Here is a 22,050-nt window from a genome sequence, read left to right as displayed (position 1 = left end):
CATGTCCCTGCTCTTCAGTGCTGCCGTATTGTGGTGCTGTCAGACCAGCCTTACCCGGCCATAGTAGACTACACTTTGAGGCTAAACACCAAACAATGTCCGCTTATCTCTTTCCTCGTCCGCAGAGCATCTGTCTCGTTGCCCATTGTCAGTGTTGTCGCCGTATAGGGCATCAGGAGGTAAAGAGACTGCTGGCGGGTCAAATACACCTCTATAGAATATACAGGCGTCCACAAAAAGCCTTGAACAGGGACTATTATCTGCTGGATTGGAGAGGAATTACTGGGGAATGATTACTTATGATGAAAAGTTTTATGTGGGAGTCAATATTTCCATGAAACAGTGATGTGTTTGTGTGTGTGTGCGTGTGTGAGTGGGAGTCTGTGTGTGTGTGTGTGTGTGTGTGTGTGTGTGTGTGTGTGTGTGTGTGTGTGTGTGTGTGTGTGTGTGTGTGTGTGTGTGTGTGTGTGTGTGTGTGTGTGTGTGTGTGTGTGTGTGTGTGTGTGGAGCTGGGTGTGTTTCAGGATAATCATACTGGGTGTGGTAGCTTTCAGTGTGTGTGTGGAACAGAACGGATAGTCAGAGGAATGTTGTTATCCAAGGGATTGACGATCATGTAGTATTATCTGATCCATTCATCGTTGATGCGTTGGAGGAGGGGGTCTGGCCGGGGGTTAGTTCAGGCTAGCACACAACAGCAGGCAGCTGATCAATTAAAAACCCAGTAGCGCACCCTGTTCCCTGGTCCCTGGTCCCTGGTCCCTGGTCCCTGCTCCCTGCTCCCTGCTCCCTGCTCCCTGTTCCCTAGTCCCTGTTCCCTGGTCCCTGGTCCCTGGTCCCTGCTCCCTGCTCCCTGATCCCTGCTCCCTGTTCCCTAGTCCCTGGTCCCTGGTCCCTGGTCCCTGGTCTCTGGTCCCTGGTCCCTGGTCCCTGGTCCCTGATCCCTGCTCCCTGTTCCCTAGTCCCTGGTCCCTGATCCCTGGTCCCTGGTCCCTGATCCCTGCTCCCTGTTTCCTAGTCCCTGGTCCCCGGTCCCTGGTCCCTGGTCCCGGCACATTCACAACAAGCGGGCCCCCGGGGCGCCATGTGTCTTCATCACACCCGCAAAAGGCTGCGGTGGAAATGCATTCCTCATTAGGATTAAGGAAGGGGTCAGTCCGCCTTCACCAGAATGTGTGGCATTCGCAGGGATGCCATCTGTGCAGAGTGTGGGCGAGGGGCTAATTCTGGCGCAGTAGTTGAGTGGCGCGATTTAACACAGATTGTTCCTCCGTGGCAGCCCTACTTCAAGCGCAGGATTTTCAACCCGGCGGGGCCCGTGGCCAAAAAAACAGACGCAATAAAGCTGAATCTCCAACCTCCACCCCCCCCCCTCCCCTGTCTCCCTCATCCCGCTGCCCGCCCCTCAGATCTCAGTTTAAGCTGACGCCACAGATCCTCCCAATTCATTCGGATGGCCAACATGTGTGGCACGTCAAATGGTTAGCATGACAAGGATGCTGTGCCAGGGGAGGCCGGCTTGCTGGCTAGGCTTCATGCCTCAATCCGTTCTGACAAGGTGCTCTCTCTTCCTCTGTCTCTCCTTATCTCTCTTTCTCTCTCTTCCCTTGTCTTTCTCTCTCTTCCCTTGTCTCTCTCTCTCTCTCTCTCTCTCTCTCTCTCTCTCTCTCTCTCTCTGTCTCTCTGTCTCTCTGTCTCTCTGTCTCTCTCTCTCTCTCTCTCTCTCTAAGGTTCTGGCCATGTACAAGGAAAGAATAACAGCCATCAGTTATTTCATCATGGAAAGTGGTGGCGGCCTGGCCTTTTATCTGCCTGTATAACAGTCAGGGTGGACGTAGAGCTGCAGCACTTAACTGAAGAAGGGATTTCAGCAATTAGTGCTCTGCTTTTATGCTCCCCAATAGTAGGCTACTTTCCCCTTCTTCTGTCACATGTTAACCTTTTTATTAATTTTTTTTTCGACCGCTCCACACACTTTCACAGTTTTTACTTTTAAAGTAATGTGCTATGCTAAAAAGCATAGCACAAGAATAGGACTCTCCAAATGAACAAATTATCGAGAATGAGCGTGTTATCTATCATGATGACCAATTACTTTGGTTTACTTTATGATAACCAAAGGAGTACAGTCAGTGACCCAGTAAGACTACAGCAGTGAACAGAGCAGATGAACGCGTCAGCTGTTACAGCTAATTATGCATCACGTTTGACGTAGAATGTAGGGTTCTGTTACCTAGGTAGTATTCAAGAAATCGATTTAAACCTACAAACTGCAGTTTGGCACCCATATATGAAGTGCTACTGAGTAAAACACTTTATTTAATAATTACATTAGTGAGGAATTGACCACCATCATAACAAGACAGTAGACAAACAACACATTTTCGGGTAAACACTAATTGTCACATCTAGCATTTCTTTGTATTAACCTTTTGATTTTGGATAACTTCTCCTCCTGTGAATGTGGCCTTCCCTTTATCCAGGCACAATAGACCTCAACCATTGTTCGGATTAATTAAGCATTCATCCACTCCTACCAGACCCTGAAACTGTGTCACAAACAAAGGTCTCCATTGACCTGGGCAGGGGTCGGAGGAACCATGTGAACACGAGCAGTGTGACACCGAACAACAGGGCTATTTTAATGCTCAAGTGAAGGCTCTGATCGTCTCTGCAGCGTGCCGGTTCACATGACTTCATGAATTAACCCCGGTAATATTCCATCCCTTCGTTCCTGCAGAGAATGCCAGTGTACTTTGCCCCCCCACCCCCCTTGTCAGCAATAACTTTTGGGCGGCTACAAAGAGTGTGACTGTTCACCCAGACACGGAGACACGGAACCTTCCGCTTGAACACAACACAAAAAATACAGAAAAGGGGACTTCTTAGAACATAGGGTTAGGGTTAGGGTTAGTAGGGTAGTTAGAATAGTACTTTCTTCTTTTGGCATGTCTTTGAACTGTCTGGTGGGGGACAGACACAGTGTTTTTACACCACAGCCCTGGATCTGTGAGTGCTGTGCTGGGGGGAATGGGGTTTCTTCTGGCAGGGTAAAAGGCACAGCATGTGTCAGGTGGGAGAGTGAGAGTTCTCTCTCTCTCCCCCGTACCAGTCATGTGAGTAAGTTGGTGCGCTCCATGACTAACGGACTAGCCAGCCGCATTGCAGACACGAACGCTGACCTAAAGTGACAGGTTCCCAGGCGTTCCATGACACCACCGTTCCTCCCACTGCCTATTCTGGCCCTCCCATTGGCTTAGACAATGCATATAGTCTTTTTGACCCTGCCTGGAATGGGAAGAGGGGGGTTACCGGGGAAAAGGCGCTTGGGTTTGGCCCTGGCCTTGCCTGGCATCACGGATCAAGGCCCGCAGCAAGGCCCAGTATGGAGCTGAATATATGAATACACAAAGAGAGCTTCCGGCTGGGGAATGCCAATCTGTGTATGAGCGCACCTGGAACTAGACAGACCCTCTCATGATGTCATGCTTTTAAAGCGTTTAGTCATGCAGTCCAGGGTTAGGTGATGGTGCTAAATGGAGCATATACACATTTTTATGATAAAAGACTGGAGATTTATCAGTACACTGAGTGCCTTTGACATTATGGGAAGTATTTTGGAATGTTTGGGGATGTCACCTAGTGGTTTATTTGTCTATGAGTTAACCGGCTAGATCACAACTAAGGAAGATGGGACTGTTACAAGTGTAGCGCTCCACTCCAAGTGGGATCTCTCTTCGTTTCCAGATATATCCCGATAGTGTTTGGGATGGATTGTTGACACGTTTGGCATCAAACACGCATCTCCATCTGACCTTGTGTGATCGGATTTCGTCTCCCTGCCTGGCATGTGATAACCGCAGTTACACTTCCGCATTGTTGTCACGGCTGACCTCTGTTAAAGCTATGAGAAATGTGGCCAGTATCAATGTTTTGGCTTCCAACTCCTCCAGCCATGCCAGATGCCTCCACCGGTTGTGGCTAGAGGTGGTGGATAGTTTCACTGTAATATAGACTCCTTATCATTATAATATCTTTTTTTTTCATCCATCTTATCAACATAGGCACATGAATGGCAGCGTGAATGACACATGTGTCGGAATGCGGTCAGTAAGGGTTAGATAGTACGACAATGTGCTCATAGACATCCCTGACCTCCCCTGGTGTGTTTATGTGGACGGGACGTATCATGTTTTGTATTTTCAGAGGATAGTATCACTATCAGTTTTTATGCTGAATGCGAAAACACTCCAAAAATGAAAAGGAAGTCGGTCAGTATTTGGTCTGAAACAGCTTACCAAATGTGTTTGAGCCTCGGAGATCTGCTCATTCACATACCAACCATTTGAATTCCTCAAATTGTAGCTGGAGACTTTGAAAATTAAAAGGAAATGCATATTTGATACAAGAAGGATAGAAATGTGTGATTGGATCGTCCCTCTGAAAAGTAATGGTCCTCTTCACTATGAAGTTCATCTAACACCTATAATTCAGTAATTCACCTGGACACATCAAAATCCACACGCCACTCACACTTCAGACCGAGTACAGATGCAAACCCCAAGCTGGGAACATTGCAGACCTACTTCCCCAACATACCTTGACTACCATCTCAAACATGTCAAACATCTTCTTGAAGATTTTATGTCGCCGGATGTTTAACGTGGTCACGAGAGTCTGCGAGACCCATGCCTATAACGCTAGGTCTGTCTCCGTTCAAGATCAAACGCGTCGTTGACATGTGCTTGGCAGCTGAAGGAGTGCTGGAGGTATTTACTTTGTGAAGCTTGCCTTATCTTCGCTCTAACGGTCCACCTATATATAGTTTTACCAGCACGAGAGCACACTCTAAAAGGCAGTTCCGTAACCTGGTCATTTTGGCGTGTAGCGCAGGAATGCTACGTATCACACCCTTCATCACAGTGACATTCTCAAGGGCTAAACACAGCCCACCATCAATGGCTTTCACCTCCAACTTCATCAGATGAAGAAGGAAAAAAACGACTAAGCATCCAAATGTGTTAGAAAAAAAATCCTGGGGAAAACAGGTTCCTATTCATCCTCACATGTTCCTTCCATGAGTGCACTGTGTTACTGGGTGAAAGACGTACATCAAACAATCAATCGATGAATCAATTTGAGTCAAAAGGGTTAGGCTATTGCTTTGGCATTGATCAGTGGGGATAATGTCCTCCCACAGCAGGAGAGAATACATTAAATCCATGCAGTTGAAGAGGTAAAAAAGGAGGGTTGAAGAGAGAGTATATGAAGGATTTCAAGGAGTGCACAGAAGTGATTATTCATACAACTCTGTTATAGGTCAGTTTTTTCCTAATTTTTTAACGACCATATAACAACTGAAACTAAGATACAGTTTCCAGATCAGGCGAAATCTTATTTGTCATATTTTTCCAGCTGATGGAAGGAGATTCCCCTTGTTATTTCTACAAGGGGAATATTTTGTCAAGAGAGTCGATTCAGACCTTTATCATAAATGCCTCCAAAGTGTTGTCAATCGTCTGGGAACATTCCCATGAAGTGGTATCACTGACTGGGATCTCAGTGTCCCACACACCTCCTAATCCAATCACCCGCACCATGTAGCGCTTTGCTGGAGCAGAAAGGTAAAAATAGGGACATGCAAGGATAAGAAAGTTCACTGGTGGAGTTATACGTGGGCAGAGGCACTGCTGGGTGGCAGCTGTGACAGTACAATATGGTGGGGCTCTCCCCTGTCTGAGCGCTACCAGAGGCAGTCTCTAGGTGTCTTTGACTTTTCTTCTATTTGTGTGGCCGGGGGTGGTTGCTATTTTTTTCCTGTTTACTGACTTTCTCCCAGTGTAAACACAACAGGTGGGAAACTTTCTGTTACTCTCTGCTCTCTGGGTGGAAATGGTGAGGGACCCACTTTGAGTCCCAGTTACTATGGAAATATCCAAAATTGCTATGGGAACCAGAGAATCCTTTGTCTAGCATTGAGCTGTAATCGTCTCTAAAAAAAGGAGCTTATGGTAATATGAAATGCTCTTATGAATTAATTTGTCAGGCTTTGTGTCCCAACTGACATCATAGACTTTTATCAAATGGAAATGAGCATTTCCTAGGGGTAAGGATTTGAAGATATGAGTGGCTCAGTCCAAAACATAACCGTGTTCTGTGTTCTATTTTTGGACGGTTTCCGGTTTACGCCTTGGTGCTGCCATGCATCATTCAATGAGTCATCCGCTGCATTATTTTTATTATATTCTCTTTATTCACATTCTTGGATTTTCATTTTATGGCTCATGATGAACTTGTTTACTCATACATATACTACAATTGGTGACATAATGGACGTTTGATTAACACAAATGGCAGGATGACAACCTTGCAGCCTCTGATGACATCATTCTGATAATCCGCCATCATTTGCCCAGGCAGAATGTCAACACAAAATAAGATATGTAAACACACATATTTGTTTGTGTTTTCCCCTAGGTTTTGACCCTTAAAATGAAACGCAAGACTTAACTTAACTTATTGTTTCCCAAATTCTGCCCAGGGCTCCCAAAGAAATTTTGTTCATTGTTCCCGAAAAGCAGACGTATTGGTCAAGTATACACGGGCCAAAAACCATGTAACCTAGTTTACTTGAGCAGATAAATATTTGCTCGCCATGAAAGATGTTCTGTTCACTTCCAGTGGAGCGTACTTCACACACAACCTCCTTTTAAGTCATTAAAAAGATGTTCAAGAGGGATTCCGAGAAGGGCAGTTGACCCTTTCTCTTAAATCAGTGGAGAGGTGGAAAAGAAAACAGAGGTCTTTGTGGTGAAGAGGGCTCCTGACCAGCCAGAAGTTGACGTTTACGTACAAAGGGACAAAATACATTGATGAACATTTATAATGAACATGCCAGAACGAGGCATATATGAAGCAAAGTCCATATTATTAACTGATGAAATTAATTTTCATTCATTTTATAAAACTGAAGCAAGGTGATACAGTGATGTATTATTGTAATCATGTACAATTTATGAATACATAAAAAAATTGTGTTACAAACTCAAAAGAAGAACCACTTATGTGGTAATGCGTTTTAGTTTTAAGGAAAATATTAAATTCAAGGCTGAATTATTCAAATATTTAATTAAATCATGATTTTTCCGCAGTAAAATTGAAGGTCATTTTGAAGTCGTACAGTAACCTGGCATGGTCTCCCTTTTTTTGTTGCACCTTTTTCTCTCTGCCTGCTCCACAAACCTGTATACTCGGTTTGTTTTCACACTTTTGTCTCTCTCTGTCTCTCTCTCTCTCTGTCTCTCTCTCTCTCTGTCTCTCTCGCTCTCTCGCTCTCTCTCGCTCTCTCCCGCTCTCTCTCTCTCTCTTTCTCTTTCTCTCTCTCTTTCTCTTTCTCTCTCTCTTTCTCTCTCTGCCATATTGTAGCTTCGCTACCTTTCGCAAATTTTGCAGCCGCGGTGACGGGTACACCCCGTATCTAGGCCAAGCAATTCACGCTACGTTAGCGACACGCATGAATATGTATGCAACACCTAACTTTGTGTTTTGATGGAATTAGATGTCTCCACGATGCACGTACTCTACTTCCTGCGTTGCACCTGCTTTTTCCAGAGCTCTGGGAGTGTGTGGCGGCTGCCTCTGCTACAGCCTTTGGTCTTTAATATCAGATAGGAGATGGGACACACACTCTGTCTTGCATGGCATTTTTATACGCTATGAAAGAAAATACATCACTCAGAGGACTCGACCTTGGAGCTGTTAATGTCAGATATGGCAGAGGGGTTGTCAGTAGGCGGGAGGTTGGTGGCTTCACCTGCTGTAGAGTAGCTTTTAACTGGAAGTACCGGGACAATGTCCTGTGTAACATTGGCGCCATCTTTGAGAGAGGAAACAGCACAGAGGCCCTCCCCTACCTCTTCTCTCCTCTCTTTTCCTCTCCTCTCCTCTCAGCTCCTCTCCTCTCCTCCCATCCCCTCTCCTCCCCTCTCTTCTCCTCTCCTCTCTTCCCCTCTCTTCTACTCTCCTCTCCACTCTTCTCACAAGCCTCTCCTCTCCTCCCCTCTCCTTTCCTCCCCTCTCTTCTCCTCTCTTCTTATCCCCTCTGTTCTCCTCTCCTCCCCTCTCCTCTCCTTTCCTTTCCTCCCCTTTCCTCCTCCTCCCCTCATTCAATCACAGCTGCCGATTAGAGAAGGAGGGAAATTAGCTGCTCCTTTGATACCACACAATTGTACTGTCCTTCTTCCCTGTAGGGAATATTCCAACAATGGCAGAATTTAGGGAGAGAATTGACCATTATCCTATCAGGTTTGCCAAGTCACCAACGTATGATTGTCTTTTGTTGTTGTTGTTCGTGTTGTTGTGGACTTTGTTCTGTGATCAATAAAGCAGTCTGTGCTTTTATGCTGCCAGTCTTATGCATGAAAAGCGAGGCTGGAGATAGCAACCGGTGGGGGGTAGTTAGCATAACCTGTGAGCCCACTTTGATGTTGAGCAGGCTTGGGAAGGAGGGCGTGGGAAGGCGATGTGGGGGAGAAAGAGGCTGTGCTTATCCCTGGGGGGGAGGGAAGCAGGTTGCTTAATTGAAACCTTTCTATTTCCGACAGCAGCCTCACCTCTCTCTGTTCTCATCAGAGCCGCGCTTCAATGAGCCCCTGCTAGAATTACCGGGTTATGTCGAGACACACAAAAAATAACAGCTCGTCCCAGGGAAGCTCTGCCTCTGTGTGTAAGTGGAGATATCCTGGTTTGCTCCTGTGGTGCCTGCTGTATTATTGAGCTAATGTGGGGGGTGAAAAGAAGGAGTGATTTATCTGTGCATTACATTAGGATTAGTGAGAGGAGAACCCAGGGTACACATCATTAGGCCAGGGAAGATTAAAGAAAACCCAACAAAAACAAGAAGAAAGCCCTTTGACGGAGCGTTGCCAGACCACACACGGCTGTGTCCTGGGCAAACATGAAGGAAAGGTGTATTAGGCATGTAGGTCAGTGAGTGCCGGCATGCTTTACAAGCTAATAATCCACATTATGCTTGTCTTCTAAACCCACAAATACCATATGTGGTCCAAGGGTGAGAAAACACCTTTACTCAAATGGTGTGTGTGTGTGTGTGTGTGTGTGTGTGTGTGTGTGTGTGTGTGTGTGTGTGTGTGTGTGTGTGTGTGTGTGTGTGTGTGTGTGTGTGTGTGTGTGTGTGAGTGCTTTTGTGTGTGTGTGTGTGTGTGTGGGTGTGGGTGTGGGTGCATGCACGTGTGCATCCGTGTTTGCATGTGCGCCCGGCGTGTGTGTTGTGCACATTTTGTGCCGTTGTCACGGCTACATAATGCAGCGGGGATGAAACCATAGTGACGGCCATCGGAGAAGGCAAGCGAGAGGGCGGCAGACAAGATGACTGTTACCGTGATTAACCGAGGATGTTTGACAGCCAAGGCTGCAGGGGAGAGACGGCAGAACACCTGTGCAGCCCCATACCCATGTTAACTACCTCTTCCTGAGGACCTAGTGAACCCAAGCAGAGATGGTACTCTCTCACTAGGGCTGTGTAACCCAAGCATCCATGTGTTTTCTCTATGGATGTAGAAGTCACTTAAATTTCCCATTGCGTGCAACAAGCTTTTCAAACCTTACCCCAAACAAGAAACCAATCAATGACTTTTATGCAGCATGACATCGCCGGGGTTTGTTTAGGAAAGCAGATTTGCAATTCAGCCTGGATGACTTTTAATGAGGGATCTTTTAGTGAATTAAGAAGGTTCTTCACTACATCAGCGCTGATCAGGGCCCTTCTTAATAGTCTTCTGCATTTAAATGTGAACTAAAACGACATGGAAGAGACTCTAACTCTCTTCCATGTTGTTTTAGTTTATTTAATTGCAATACGACGTTGTTCATACAAACATAGACACAAACAAGCAAACATAACTTCAGTCATGCACAGTCGTGGATATGATATCCTTGGACGTTTATTTATTCATACGCTGCATGACATATACCCCAGGCAAGAAACATTCATTAGTGAAATACAAATGCATGCGTGCGTTCCAGCAACCTAAAAAATACTCAGAACAATGGAATAAATGTTTCATTATCCATAGCCATTATCGTATTGTTGGTGGGTCTCATGTGTCTCATACCCTGGGCACTAAGGCTTCTGTTTTGTTGCCTGGCGTTAGGTATTTTTGCATCTGGACTGAAGTGACCCTTCCTTCAGGGACTTGGGTTTCCTGGACATCTGCTTCCAGGGCAGACCTTACACGACTTTTTATCTTTTACTCAAGCGTCTAATCTGTGGAGGGAGTGGAGGGAGAAGGATATTGGTGGATAAAAATGTATCATCACATTCCCAGGAAAATACAATGTTATCGTTCGTTGAGCCGGGGGACACGGGACATGAAATGTTTTTTTACTATTCAGGGTGTTTCATTTAGATTTCATGATGTGAATTTCTCCACAGATTGTGTACATGTGCGTTCGTCACGCAGTGGTCAAGCTCACAACTGGGCGGAGGTACTGATTCATCCCATTCAGTTGTTGTTGATGCAGTTCTCTGAATCTACGAGATATGCAGCACAGGCCTTTTCACGTCTGTGTGATCAAATCCCTTGCAGCCGTTCCATATTTGAACCAACAAAAAAATGTTAAGCATTTTCACTCAAAGAAGCTTCCTTCCCCTTTTATTTTTACTTTCTCAGCCAAGACACAGTGACAAATACCGTCCTTTCTCCTGCTCTGTGATGAAGATCAATACACATTCCCGTTACTGACAACTGACTGAATGGATGAGACTCCCATCGCTATGCAATGCCTGCTACGAAATGCTCATCCTCCACTCCATTCTGGTCTAACCCTGCTTCAAGTAATGCGGCACTGTCTGATTTATTGTATTGCAGTTAACGTACCAATATATTTGCAGGGCTTTAAACGGAATCCCATCGATACGTCAAAAGCCGTACCCATCCAGTACACTCTGTTACAGCCGCATATCTCCTTGTGATAATTATAGACCCGTGCGCCACGCGATTGGTCAAGCTGAACCACGCTAAGGTTAAGTCAACGCCACCTGGTTGTGACCTACATGTTGTGTTCCTCGTAGCGTCGACGCTCAGTAACAACAACAGGCTTTGGTCTCTGGTAATGATGTGTAGAGACGAGGAGCTAATCAGCTTAGCGTGTCTGCGTGGCCACATGAACCCAGACAGTCATGTGCAAACAGGGAGGATGACAGTTGGCCGAGGCCTCGGATGACATCGAGGCTAACCTCGATTTAGAAGTGCCTAGGAGTGTCTCAATGCTACGGCTAATTAGTCCTGTGTGTAAAACCCCCTGGGCTTAAGGCATTTCTTATCGGAATAAACGCTGTGAAATTAACAAAGAAAATAGAGCACACCTTGTAGTTATTTTTCTAATAACCACTCAAATGGGCTATCATGGTGTATCACTTGGCTCCCACGAGGCAGACAATTATAAAGGACTCCATATCCCAGAGTGGCCGATATGTCTCACAGCAGATGTCAATGGCAGGGTAGTCGCCACTAGCCAGGCCGAGCCAGGTCGGTGAGCAGCCGCAGCAGCAGCAGCAGCAGCAGCAGCAGATCTATTGGGTGGCTGTTGAACTCGGGGACATTTTGGCAGACCGCGGGAGCATTGGAGACAGGCCACTGCACCGACTGTACTACCACCATGTTACAGGCGGGATCACAAACATGCCACACAACCCCAAGCCTGACCGCTGATCGCTACGGCAACGGCTAAAGAGAGAGCATGGTTCGACCCTAAGCCCCCCCCCCCCCCCCCCCCCCACCTCCTGACATGTGCGCATTTGTATGTTTCTCCCTGTGTGTGTGTGGGTGTGGGTGTGGGTGTGGGTGTGTATGCGTGTGTGCATGCGTGTGTGTGCTTGTGGGCCACAGGCTATCAGTATGATTCAGCAAGCGTACCCAATCCTAAGGCCTTGTCCCTCTACCACAGAGACACCCAGCTCATTCCTGGGTGCTGTTGCGCCATTAGTCCCACATGGACAGCAAGAGAGGGGGGGGGGGGGGAGAGAGAGGCCACTGGCATGGGGGAGCTCTGCCCCATAAAGGGCACATGCCTCCCTGCACAATTATCTGCTGTGCATAGAAACACCATCCTCCCAACACATGAGTGCACGCACACACACTTAGTCATACACACTTAGTCACACGGGCACACAAACACACACACGGCCACATAACGACGGTGACCGGGAAGACTAAAAATGGAAGGTATTACAGCAAGGCCAAAGAAGGCCAGGGTGCAAACAATGGTCATTGGGTTGGTTAGGGATGGAGGTGGGGGGCGAGGGGGGGGGGCGGGGGTGGGGGGGGGCAGGAGGACTTTGAAGTGTCTCTAAATTTACCATCGATGGAATTCTGTACATTTGGGGAATGGCTAATAAAGCAGAACACCTGGGTGCTTCCCACCTCTTTATTTGCCATTCCCCAAAATGGTCAACTGTGGCGATTGCTCATGGCGGTGAAATCATGACTTTCAGATGACAACTCGTGCTCATGTTTTCTCTCTCTCTCTCTCTCTCTCTCTCTCTCTCTCTCTCTCTCTCTCTCTCTCTCTCTCTCTCTCTCTCTCTCTCTCTCTCTCTCTCGCTTTCTTTTTGTGTCTTCCAGGTTGCTTTCCAACGTTGGCTGTGGTGTTGAAGACAAATGACGACGCGCCATGGACAAACGAGTTTGAATGTAAGTGCCGAACGACACAAAATAAAATATGAAAAACGATCTCTCTCGAAGCAGAGAGCTGATGGTGGTTCATCATCGGAGAAACCAAACCCTCTCCCTGACACATACCATCTGGAATTACTTTTCTGCCACTCCCCGTTCTGCTATCCATTTCAACGCGTTCTGTTTTATTTTCAGCAATTGAATTATCCTGTTTGATTGAGTCCATCTCCACAACCAACCCGCGCATTGAATGGAAGAAGATCCAAAACGGCGAGCCAAGTTATGTGTTCTTTGACAAGAAGGTTTCAGGTATTTGTTTTTTCGTTCTGACGGCCTGATTTCAATTAGTGGATTACTTTCAGGGTTGTTTATCAAGCTGATCTTCTCTCTGTGACCCTGCAGGGGATCTGGAGAACAGAGCGAGGATCAGAGAACCGGCCACGCTGGTCATCACCAACGCCACTCGCTCGGACACGGCTGACTACCGCTGCGAGGTCACGGCGCCCAACGACCAGAAGACCTTTGACGAGATCATCATCAGCCTCGTCGTCAGAGGTACTTATTGTCATGATTATTATTCGTGTCGGGTCTCCTTTCATCTCTCCTTCCATCACTTCTCTTAAAGTACGTCTCCCGTGTTTAATCCATTGGCTTCTTTTTATTTCCAAGCACATTCCCAGAACCCAGTTGGTCTGGTAAACACACACACACTCCCAGACTCAGTAGGTCTGGTACACACACACACTCCCAGACCCAGTAGGTCTGGTAAACACACACACACTCCCAGTCAGACTCAGTAGGTCTGGGAACGTGTGTGTGGCCGACTGGCCCGACTCAGGTTATACCCGTTGCGGCGAAGCATCCTGTGTATTAATATCTTACATCTGATCTATTTCAATAAGCCTCATATAACGTATCAAGAACTGGCTAAACGACTCAAGGCCCACCGTAAATCTTTTTGACCGATTATTATTATTCGGAATTGGACGTTCCTCCTTCCCGGTGCTGAACGCAAAATCTATTATTGTTATGGCAGGAGAGATCTATCCATGCATATGCCCCGTTGGACGGGGTAAGACGATACCACGTTGCAGGTCCCTTGCCAAGCCTCGGGCCTAACACATAGGGATGCGTTGTGCCACTCGACCTGCCCAGCTGCAAAGGCGTGTTCAGGGCTAAAAGAGGAGACCCTGAAACTGCATCCGCTCCGAAATTGCTGTGCTAAAGAAAGCCAGCACCGCGTGTTTTTTGGGGTGGCAATGTTTGGCACCCTTGGCCCGAACAACACATACCCATCTGCTTAGCGTTCGGGACCGGTTCCTACGTGCGCGGGGCAAATGGGCAAAGGTTGTGGGTGCGACAACGGTCTACGTTTAGCGATTGTTTCTCAAAGATGGATGAGTTGAGGATTAGTGATCATAAATTTCTCTCTCTCTCTCTCTCTCTCTCTCTCTCTCTCTCTCTCTCTCTCTCTCTCTCTCTCTCTCTCTCTCTCTCTCTCTCTCTCTCTCTCTCTCTCTCTCTCTCTCTCTCTCTCTCTCTCTCTCTCTCTCTCTCTCTCTCTCTCTCTCTCTCGCTCGCTCGCTGTGGGGGACCCAGTAGAGCTAACCCATCCCCGGCGTATGTGTTTCTGTGTGCCCGCAGTGAAGCCGGTGGTGCCCAAGTGCAGCGTCCCCAATTCGGTGCCGGTGGGCAAGTCGGCGGAGCTGCGCTGCGTGGAGGACGAGGGCTTCCCCAAGTCCCAGTACCAGTGGTTCGTCAACAAGGAGGAGATCCCCGACGACCCCAAGACCAGCGTCCGCTTCCTCAACTCCTCCTACATGCTCAACGGGGAGACGGGCACCCTGGTGAGCCCCCGGTGTGACAGTGAGGGTGTGGGGGTCACCGCGGTGCTGCGGGTGGCCCGTTCTGCACGGGGGGAGGGCCGCCTGTGTTTTGACAAGGGCATGGCCGGCAGCGACAAGGGCGTGGCGCCCCGCAACGGCCATGCGGGGCTCGACAGACACCCGAGGGGCGGGGCGCTCCGGGTATTTCGGGCAGACAGTTGATGGCGGTGCGATAAGGCCCGAGCTACGACGGGAATCCGCCCCGTGCCCGTTTGCACATTCCTCCATGCTGCTGCTGCGGCTCTGGCCTGCTCGCTCTCTCTCTGGCTGCTCTCTGGCTGGCTAGCCTGCCCCCCCCCCCCGACACACACACACACACACACACACACACACACACACACACACACACACACACACACACACACACACACACACACACACACACACACGTCCCTTCTGACCTTCTCCTGGGACACTCATACGCATGATACTTATATATGCACATACGTACACATGCGTACACGCGTACCTACATAGGTGCATACGCACGACAGAGGTACTTGCGTGATATTCATACTGTACATGACATGCATATAGTACAGATATCATCATATGTATGCATAGGTATATAATTGTATAATGTTTATATACACACATAAGTCATTCATATTGCATACATACACACACCTACACACACACACACATACATTCACACACAGGAGCAAACATTCATACCAAAAACCAAACCAAAAGAACACATGGGTCAATGTAGTAAGTACAGCTTTGTGTTTATATCTCATGCAGAAGTTCACTGTGGTCCGGAAGGAGGATGCAGGGGAATACTACTGCCGGGCCAAGAACGACGCGGGACATGCTGAGTGCGGCCCCCAACGGATGGAAGTCTGTAAGTCCTCCGCAAACACAGTGCCACACTGTCAACGCAGCGGCACTCCCTCCACGGGGAGAGAGTCATGCGTGTCATCTCATTAAATGCTGTGTATTTATTTAGGAGCTAATCATTATTTAACAACCGTTATGGTTTGAAGTTGAGTTTTCACGCATCGCTGGAGAATATACCCTGAAGAACATCGACATCAATTGATTCAATGTGATTCACCCAAATTCTGACAGAGTGAGGTTTGTTATGCAGACTGGAAAACGCCACAATTACAACTATGGATTACTATTGGATTGCAAGCATCACTGAATATATTGTTTGAGTATTTCTTTCCCATTCTAAAAATCCCTGTCTCCAGTTTCCAACTTTGATGTTAGTAAATTAGGCTGGGCTAATTTGCCCAGCCTAAAGTGTATTTAAAAAATATATTTTTAAATACACTTGATTCTGTATTCACCCCTCTCCTCATCCACAGATGACCTGAACGTGGCTGGCATAGTAATGGGAGTACTGGTGGTGGTGGTCGTGCTCCTTTGTATAACACTTGGAATCTGCTGTGCATATAAGCGCGGTTACTTTGCCAATCAGAAAGAGGCAGGAAACAAGTAAGAAACAATTGAATAAGAATTTCTCAATCCAATCATTAATAGTATTAACCAGCACTAGCTTAAAACAAAGAGTTGTGAGCAACTCATTGTTATTTTGTGTTTAATGTGTTTATTCTTTGTTTTAGCTACAAAGTCCCAGCGAAGGGAGACGGAGTAGACTATGTCCGGACGGAGGATGAGGTGAGTCCTCCCTTATGTCTTTTTCTCCAAAATCTGCTTACAATGACATTAAATAAGGAGTCTGTTTTCACTGACTTAAAAGAATAAGTTGGTTTAAACTGACTCTAAATGAAATTATAGAATAGAAGGACACAATAGCAAAATAAGATCTTAAGATCCACCATTTATATACATCCATCCATCCAGTCAATGCAACGGTCATGAGTCCCTCAATGCAGGACATTCACGGTTTCATTTATTGCTATCTTTTTTGCAGGGGGACTTCCGACACAAATCTTCATTTGTGATCTGAAGGGGGAGAGCAGCATTATTTCCTGGGGCGTCGAAGGCCAGATATGTTCACCAGTGTCCACACGAGGCTGTTCCAGCACGGTGCCGCTGCCACAGATTCTGCCTTGGACCCCCTCGGCAAGACTGAAACCAAACAATTGAAAAAGGGTTGCCAAAGGTCACACGTTTTCACAGGAGCTACCCAGGAGGTATCTCACCAACTGGTCCAGGAGTCATCACCGCCAACCGACTTATTTTGCTACATCATGGAATCATTGTTTTTTCTTTAACAGCCAATGCCAGGTTACACATTCAACTGAGGAAAAAAAACACCACAAAGTTTAACGATTACGAAGGATGTTTCAGTGGGTGAAAAGAAGCTGGAGGTGACATGTCTGTACTTTGCTTTAAACCTTGTGTCATTTGTACATTACTACTGTGGAAATGTGTCTGACTATTTTTGAAGGAATATATTTTAAGATGCCTCTAGATAAAAGGTTTACTTTTTTAAATACGTGTAAGATACTAACATGATTTTTTTAATTATTATTTTGGTTGTGGATGAAATACAATTAATTAACACTTTAACCTAGCCTGGATCCGCCCGCCTAAGTACTTCCGCTAAATTTGAATTTCCCTTCAGTACTAGGCTCTGCGGTATGTTATGCCGCGTTTCCACTGTAGGGTACGGTTCGGTTCGCAAAGGTGCGGTACGGATTGCGTTTCCACCGCCAAAAGTGGCCGTGACCCGGACTGGGCTGTACTCGTTTTGCCTTTGTCTTCAGTACTCCTCCGTTGGGTGCGTTCGAGTATTCTCTGCGAACCGACTCGGATCTCGGATCTGACGCCACGCCTACACTTCAAGCGTTTTATTATTTCGCTCGGTCGTTGGAGGAAAACATGGACGCCACCCGGAAAGCTGTTGTCGCGGTAGCATTGGCAGAGGACCAGGCGCTCCAAAATAAGTAGGCTATTGGCCATAGGCAGAGATACGGACGCAGTAAGGTATTGCTTTAATACGAGTGATTGAAATTGCCATTTAAACCACCAAAGTGGTCCAAGCACAATGAAAACAGTTCATACGTCAAGTCACAATGGGCGCAGCCATCTTGAATTCTGTCTCGGAATTTTGCTCGCTCACCACTGAGTTCAACCGAGATGGCGAGTTCGCCGTCGGAGGAAAAGGGGCATATTTGTGCGTGTCGCTAGGCAACGTCCTCGGACCTCCGAGACGGATGGATATTAAAAGAGACGCCTGAAAGGGTGCCGGAAAATTCGAGCTACGCACCCCCTCCGTTGATTGGTCGTATTATTCTTTACAATGAACATGTCGCGTAAAACGCTTGCCTGGGCGAACAAGGAGGTGGAGACGTTCCTCTGCATTCTTGGGGAGGAAGACGTGCAGAGTTAGCTCTTGGTTTAATGTGTCGCGAACGAAGCTGCCGCGGCGATCGACATCCGGCCTACCATAAAGCGTACTGTCGGCGGCGGAAACTCGACCTCGGAACTGAGCTGCCGCCCCCTCCCTACCGGACTGAGGCGAACCGAACCGTACCGCACCCTGCAGTGGAAACGCGGCATTAGTGGGGTTTCTCCGTCTAAATTTTCTGCGTCCAATCAGCGAACAGAGGGAGTGGCTGAGATCAATGACGTTAAAGTCAGCTCTCGTTGACGGACATATTCACTCACGGTGTTTGGTTGCGCGCAACGTGATTCCCGGCAAAACGTTAGCGATTGGTTATGGCAGATCCAGAGTGGCACTGGGCAGATCCAATAGTTGTAAACTTCAACAGACATCCGCCTTCAATTGATTTAACGTTTGTCAATTGAGTGGGTCCAGAGTGTAAATGAAATGAAGTACGAGAGTCTGGTAGGACCAGGCTAACCACCATTCAAATGTCAACATCTACATGGTTTCCCAAGAAGAAGAAAAAAGAAAAAGGGGTACAAGTATGAGCATATCAGCACCTGGTTCCAGAGGTCTTACATGTTTGATTTATTTTGTGGGGTTGTGCCCGGCTTTTTGATGAGATAGCGACCGGTGTTCATGTTTATAGATAGTCTTATACAGTAAGAAGGCCTCTGAGGTTTGTCAGTCAGACGCTGTGAACCGCTATCAGTGCTGCATTGTCTGCATTTAAAGTGTCCTTCAATGCTTGCTGTTGATCGTGTATATATTGAATATACTGTTTTCTTTGTTTTGTTCCTTTGTTTTGCAGTCACTCGTGTTCAGTTTTACATCAAAATAATACAGGGTTTGTTGGTTAACAAATGTACGGATTGTATATAGATTTACATTTTTTTTAAAGAATAGGTTTAGTGTTTGAGGCGATATGAAACTCTTTCCATTGGTAAGACCGAAAAGATCAGGTAACATTTTACATGCACGGCATTTCACCACCCACACATTACACCTGGCCAGGCGCCTTGCGGTGGCGTTATGACAGATTGATGAATAGGGGTTCAGTCCTTGTGTCAATGTTCATGACAAACACCATTAAATATTTATTTCATGCCATTTTTCACTCAAACAGATTGAAACTCCGCCGTTTACCTTATACGATATGAACAACTGATGGGAAGTCGATTAGGGGCTGCCCCGACGTTCAATTTTTGTTTAAATTAATTGACGATGAGTTATCTGGTGTTGGAAGAGATGTCACGTGTTAGTAACCCTGATCGCCCATGTTAGAGAAGATCTGCCCGGATCTGTTTGCATGTTGAGACGGATCAACATTTTTTTATTTCTTCCATTGCATCTAAGGAAAATAATCCTAATATGAGGTTTGTGAGTGTGTGTGTGTGGGGGGGGGGAAACACCAATCGGTTCACAGATTAATACTTCCCACACAGGGAGAGACACAAGACACTCACGGTGCATCCAAAATATCCCAGCTGAACAACGCTTCTCATTTGTATGTCATTCCTCTTCAGTGCCTTTCTGCTATTGACACGGATATTAATAAAGAGAAGAAAAACAGCATTTACATGAACATCTCGGGGGAGAGCTGCCCAAGTATTGACCTTTAACGATGGATTCTACCTAGTTATTGACCTGCATAATTCTCATTTGTGAAACTCCACGGGCGTTTGAGAGGAATGATGCCGCCCCAAATTGTGAAAGCCAGGAGTACTGTACCATTTTCCCTTATGACATATCTGCAAATTTGTAAATAGTTTTTTTGTGATAGAAGTTAAAAATGTAGACATGTCTTTTTTTTAATTGAAGCAGAATTAGAAAATATATTAGTGCCTAAATATAGTGGAATTTATTTTTGGTAAAGAAAGGTAATAGACAGTATTAGGCAGAAGGATATATATACTCAAACCAACTAAATAAAACTTTACATACAACACTGGTTTCCCTGCGCTGCCTCTTAACAGAATCATCTTATTGACATTTCACTGTATACTGTACTTTTGCATTGCCATATTAACGCAAGCTGACATAAGGGTGGAATTATGAATTATGCCTTAATATGCCATGTACAGTACTTAATTTGTTATGAGGTGTTATTAATTGGTGTTTGTATCAGGAGTCAAGAAGTCAAGGCTTATAAGTTATGGTTCCACGTCGACGAAACGCAAGGGGGTTTGCAGACCATTACATCCTTGCAGACCCTCCTTGCGTCAACTGCAAGGGCCTGGCGTGTGCCTCCCAAAAATTTTAACCTTGCGTAGAGGCGACGCAGCAGCAAGGGCTGTGATTGGTCCGCTCACTAACCCGACGCAGAACCAAAACGGCTAGCTTCACGACTGCGTCGAAGCGTCTGCGTGGTCATTGCGTTGCGTCGTCGTGGAACCATAACTGAATTATATGAACAGGCTACATACACTGAAACAGGACTTTATATTCTGTGGTAACTAACAGGAGAGGTTGATGGAGACCTCTGTTAGGAATCCAGCTTATATTCAGTTTGTAGCAGGCGAGTAAAGCCAAACAAACAACTGCCAAACACACCGTCCACCCCAAGGAGGACAGTAGCTCAGTATTAAGAAGGTCTCTCCAGGCCTGACGCAGAATGGTGTGTAATTTTTTTAGGAATAAACAGTGTGGAGAACCTCATTCTTCATAAACCAAACTCAAAGAAGGTAGAATGTGCATCTAAGGTCAGGGGATTTGTTTTCCCCTGTTTTTATTTCTGCTTTGGTTACCTCTTGAACCATTCTGTTTGTGATTAATAAAACTCACTTCTAATACCACAGTAGATGTGCTTGTTATTTTTATTGTATGATTGTTTAAGCTAGAGAGGGAAACAATCGTTTTTTTTTATTATTGTTTATAAATCTACCACCAGTCTGAAACACAACTTTTTGTTAATCAAAGGCCTTGCACCCAGATGAGTTCCTTGACTAAATTTAATTAATATGGTCACCACCTTCAGTGATACACGGTTACATAACAGAGCTAGTATTTTCCTTAATTTCCAAATATCTCCGTTTGCCATTTATTTTTTAATATCAAAATAAAATCGAAAAAATACTAAGGTGCAATAAAAAAAATCATACTTCTTATGATCAACCTAACATAAAATTTAGCATGCAGAAAGTGTTTGATCTCATCCCGATTTTCAGCGGGTGTTTGGAATTTGTCGAGCAAGAAATCCGTGCTTGTCCAGTGAGTTGAGAGAGGAGCCTGTCAGCTCCAGATGAGACGTGCACCGAGGCCTCTAGAGTATAAAGCCGGTGAAGAGGCGGAAGAGACGAGAGCCCATCACTGTGGACACAAGGACACGGCCTATTTGGACAATATAGCAGCACAGAAAGACGAGGGGTTAGCACTGACGTCTTGGCAGCTAGTCAGAGGACAAACTCAAATGATTAGGCTGTCCAGGGGGAGAATTCAGCCATTTGTTCGCACCAGGATGGGATCACAGCTGGGTGCTGCTGCTGAAATTTGGCTATGGTCTCCTTCTGCAAGTTGCGCAACTTCTTGAACTTCCCTGGACAAAATAAGTAAGTCTTTGATACTAAGTTTGATATTGAGATCCTGGTGTGTGTTCACAGATTTTCCCCATTTGTCATATTTGTTGGAAACAGATTTCCGAAAAAAAACAAATCCCTTCAACACAGTGACAAGATGGCCTAACCCTAACGCGTCTATTTCTGGCCTTTGTCATGCAGTTATTGTCAGGTTTCGGTGCAAATCGCATTCTGACTTGTGTCTCTGCTCACTAGAAGGAGTCAAGCAGTTAAAAGGATTGTCTGCCAGTGAAGCATGTTCCTGGACCCGCCGAATAATCTCAAGTGACACAACACACACACACACACACACACACACACACACACACACACACACACACACACACACACACACACACACACACACACACACACACACACACACACACACACACACACACACACACACACACGGCTTTCCAATTTCATCTCAGAGTGCAAAGTGAAATCTAGTTGGCCTAATGTATGAATTCAACTGTCGTATTTGAATATAATCAATTAATTGTTGAATAATCAACATAGGTCATTCTCATATTTCAATAATCCACAACAACAAGAGCATGGTTAGTGTCTAAATATGTAGTATACCATTGTTGCTATCCAATGAACAT

At 46.1% G+C, this 22,050-nt stretch overlaps 1 protein-coding gene across 1 annotated transcript in view; it reads left to right on the top strand.

Annotated features, from left to right (window-relative positions):
- The window catches only part of jam3b (junctional adhesion molecule 3b), a 31,452-nt gene extending 14,530 nt beyond the window's left edge, over positions 1-16,922 (top strand). The window contains exons 2-9 of the mRNA XM_056594267.1: positions 12,645-12,713; positions 12,891-13,004; positions 13,098-13,250; positions 14,340-14,542; positions 15,326-15,425; positions 15,895-16,024; positions 16,153-16,207; positions 16,464-16,922. Coding sequence (XP_056450242.1) covers positions 12,645-12,713; positions 12,891-13,004; positions 13,098-13,250; positions 14,340-14,542; positions 15,326-15,425; positions 15,895-16,024; positions 16,153-16,207; positions 16,464-16,499 — 860 coding nt within the window. The 3' untranslated portion in view covers positions 16,500-16,922. The remainder of the gene's footprint in view (positions 1-12,644; positions 12,714-12,890; positions 13,005-13,097; positions 13,251-14,339; positions 14,543-15,325; positions 15,426-15,894; positions 16,025-16,152; positions 16,208-16,463) is intronic.
- Positions 16,923-22,050: the final 5,128 nt, after the last annotated feature.

Source organism: Gadus chalcogrammus, chromosome 7 (genome assembly GCF_026213295.1).
Source record: "Gadus chalcogrammus isolate NIFS_2021 chromosome 7, NIFS_Gcha_1.0, whole genome shotgun sequence".
NCBI lineage: Eukaryota > Metazoa > Chordata > Actinopteri > Gadiformes > Gadidae > Gadus > Gadus chalcogrammus.
Note: the sequence above shows the minus strand (reverse complement) of the source record. Positions and strands in the feature narration are given on the sequence as shown.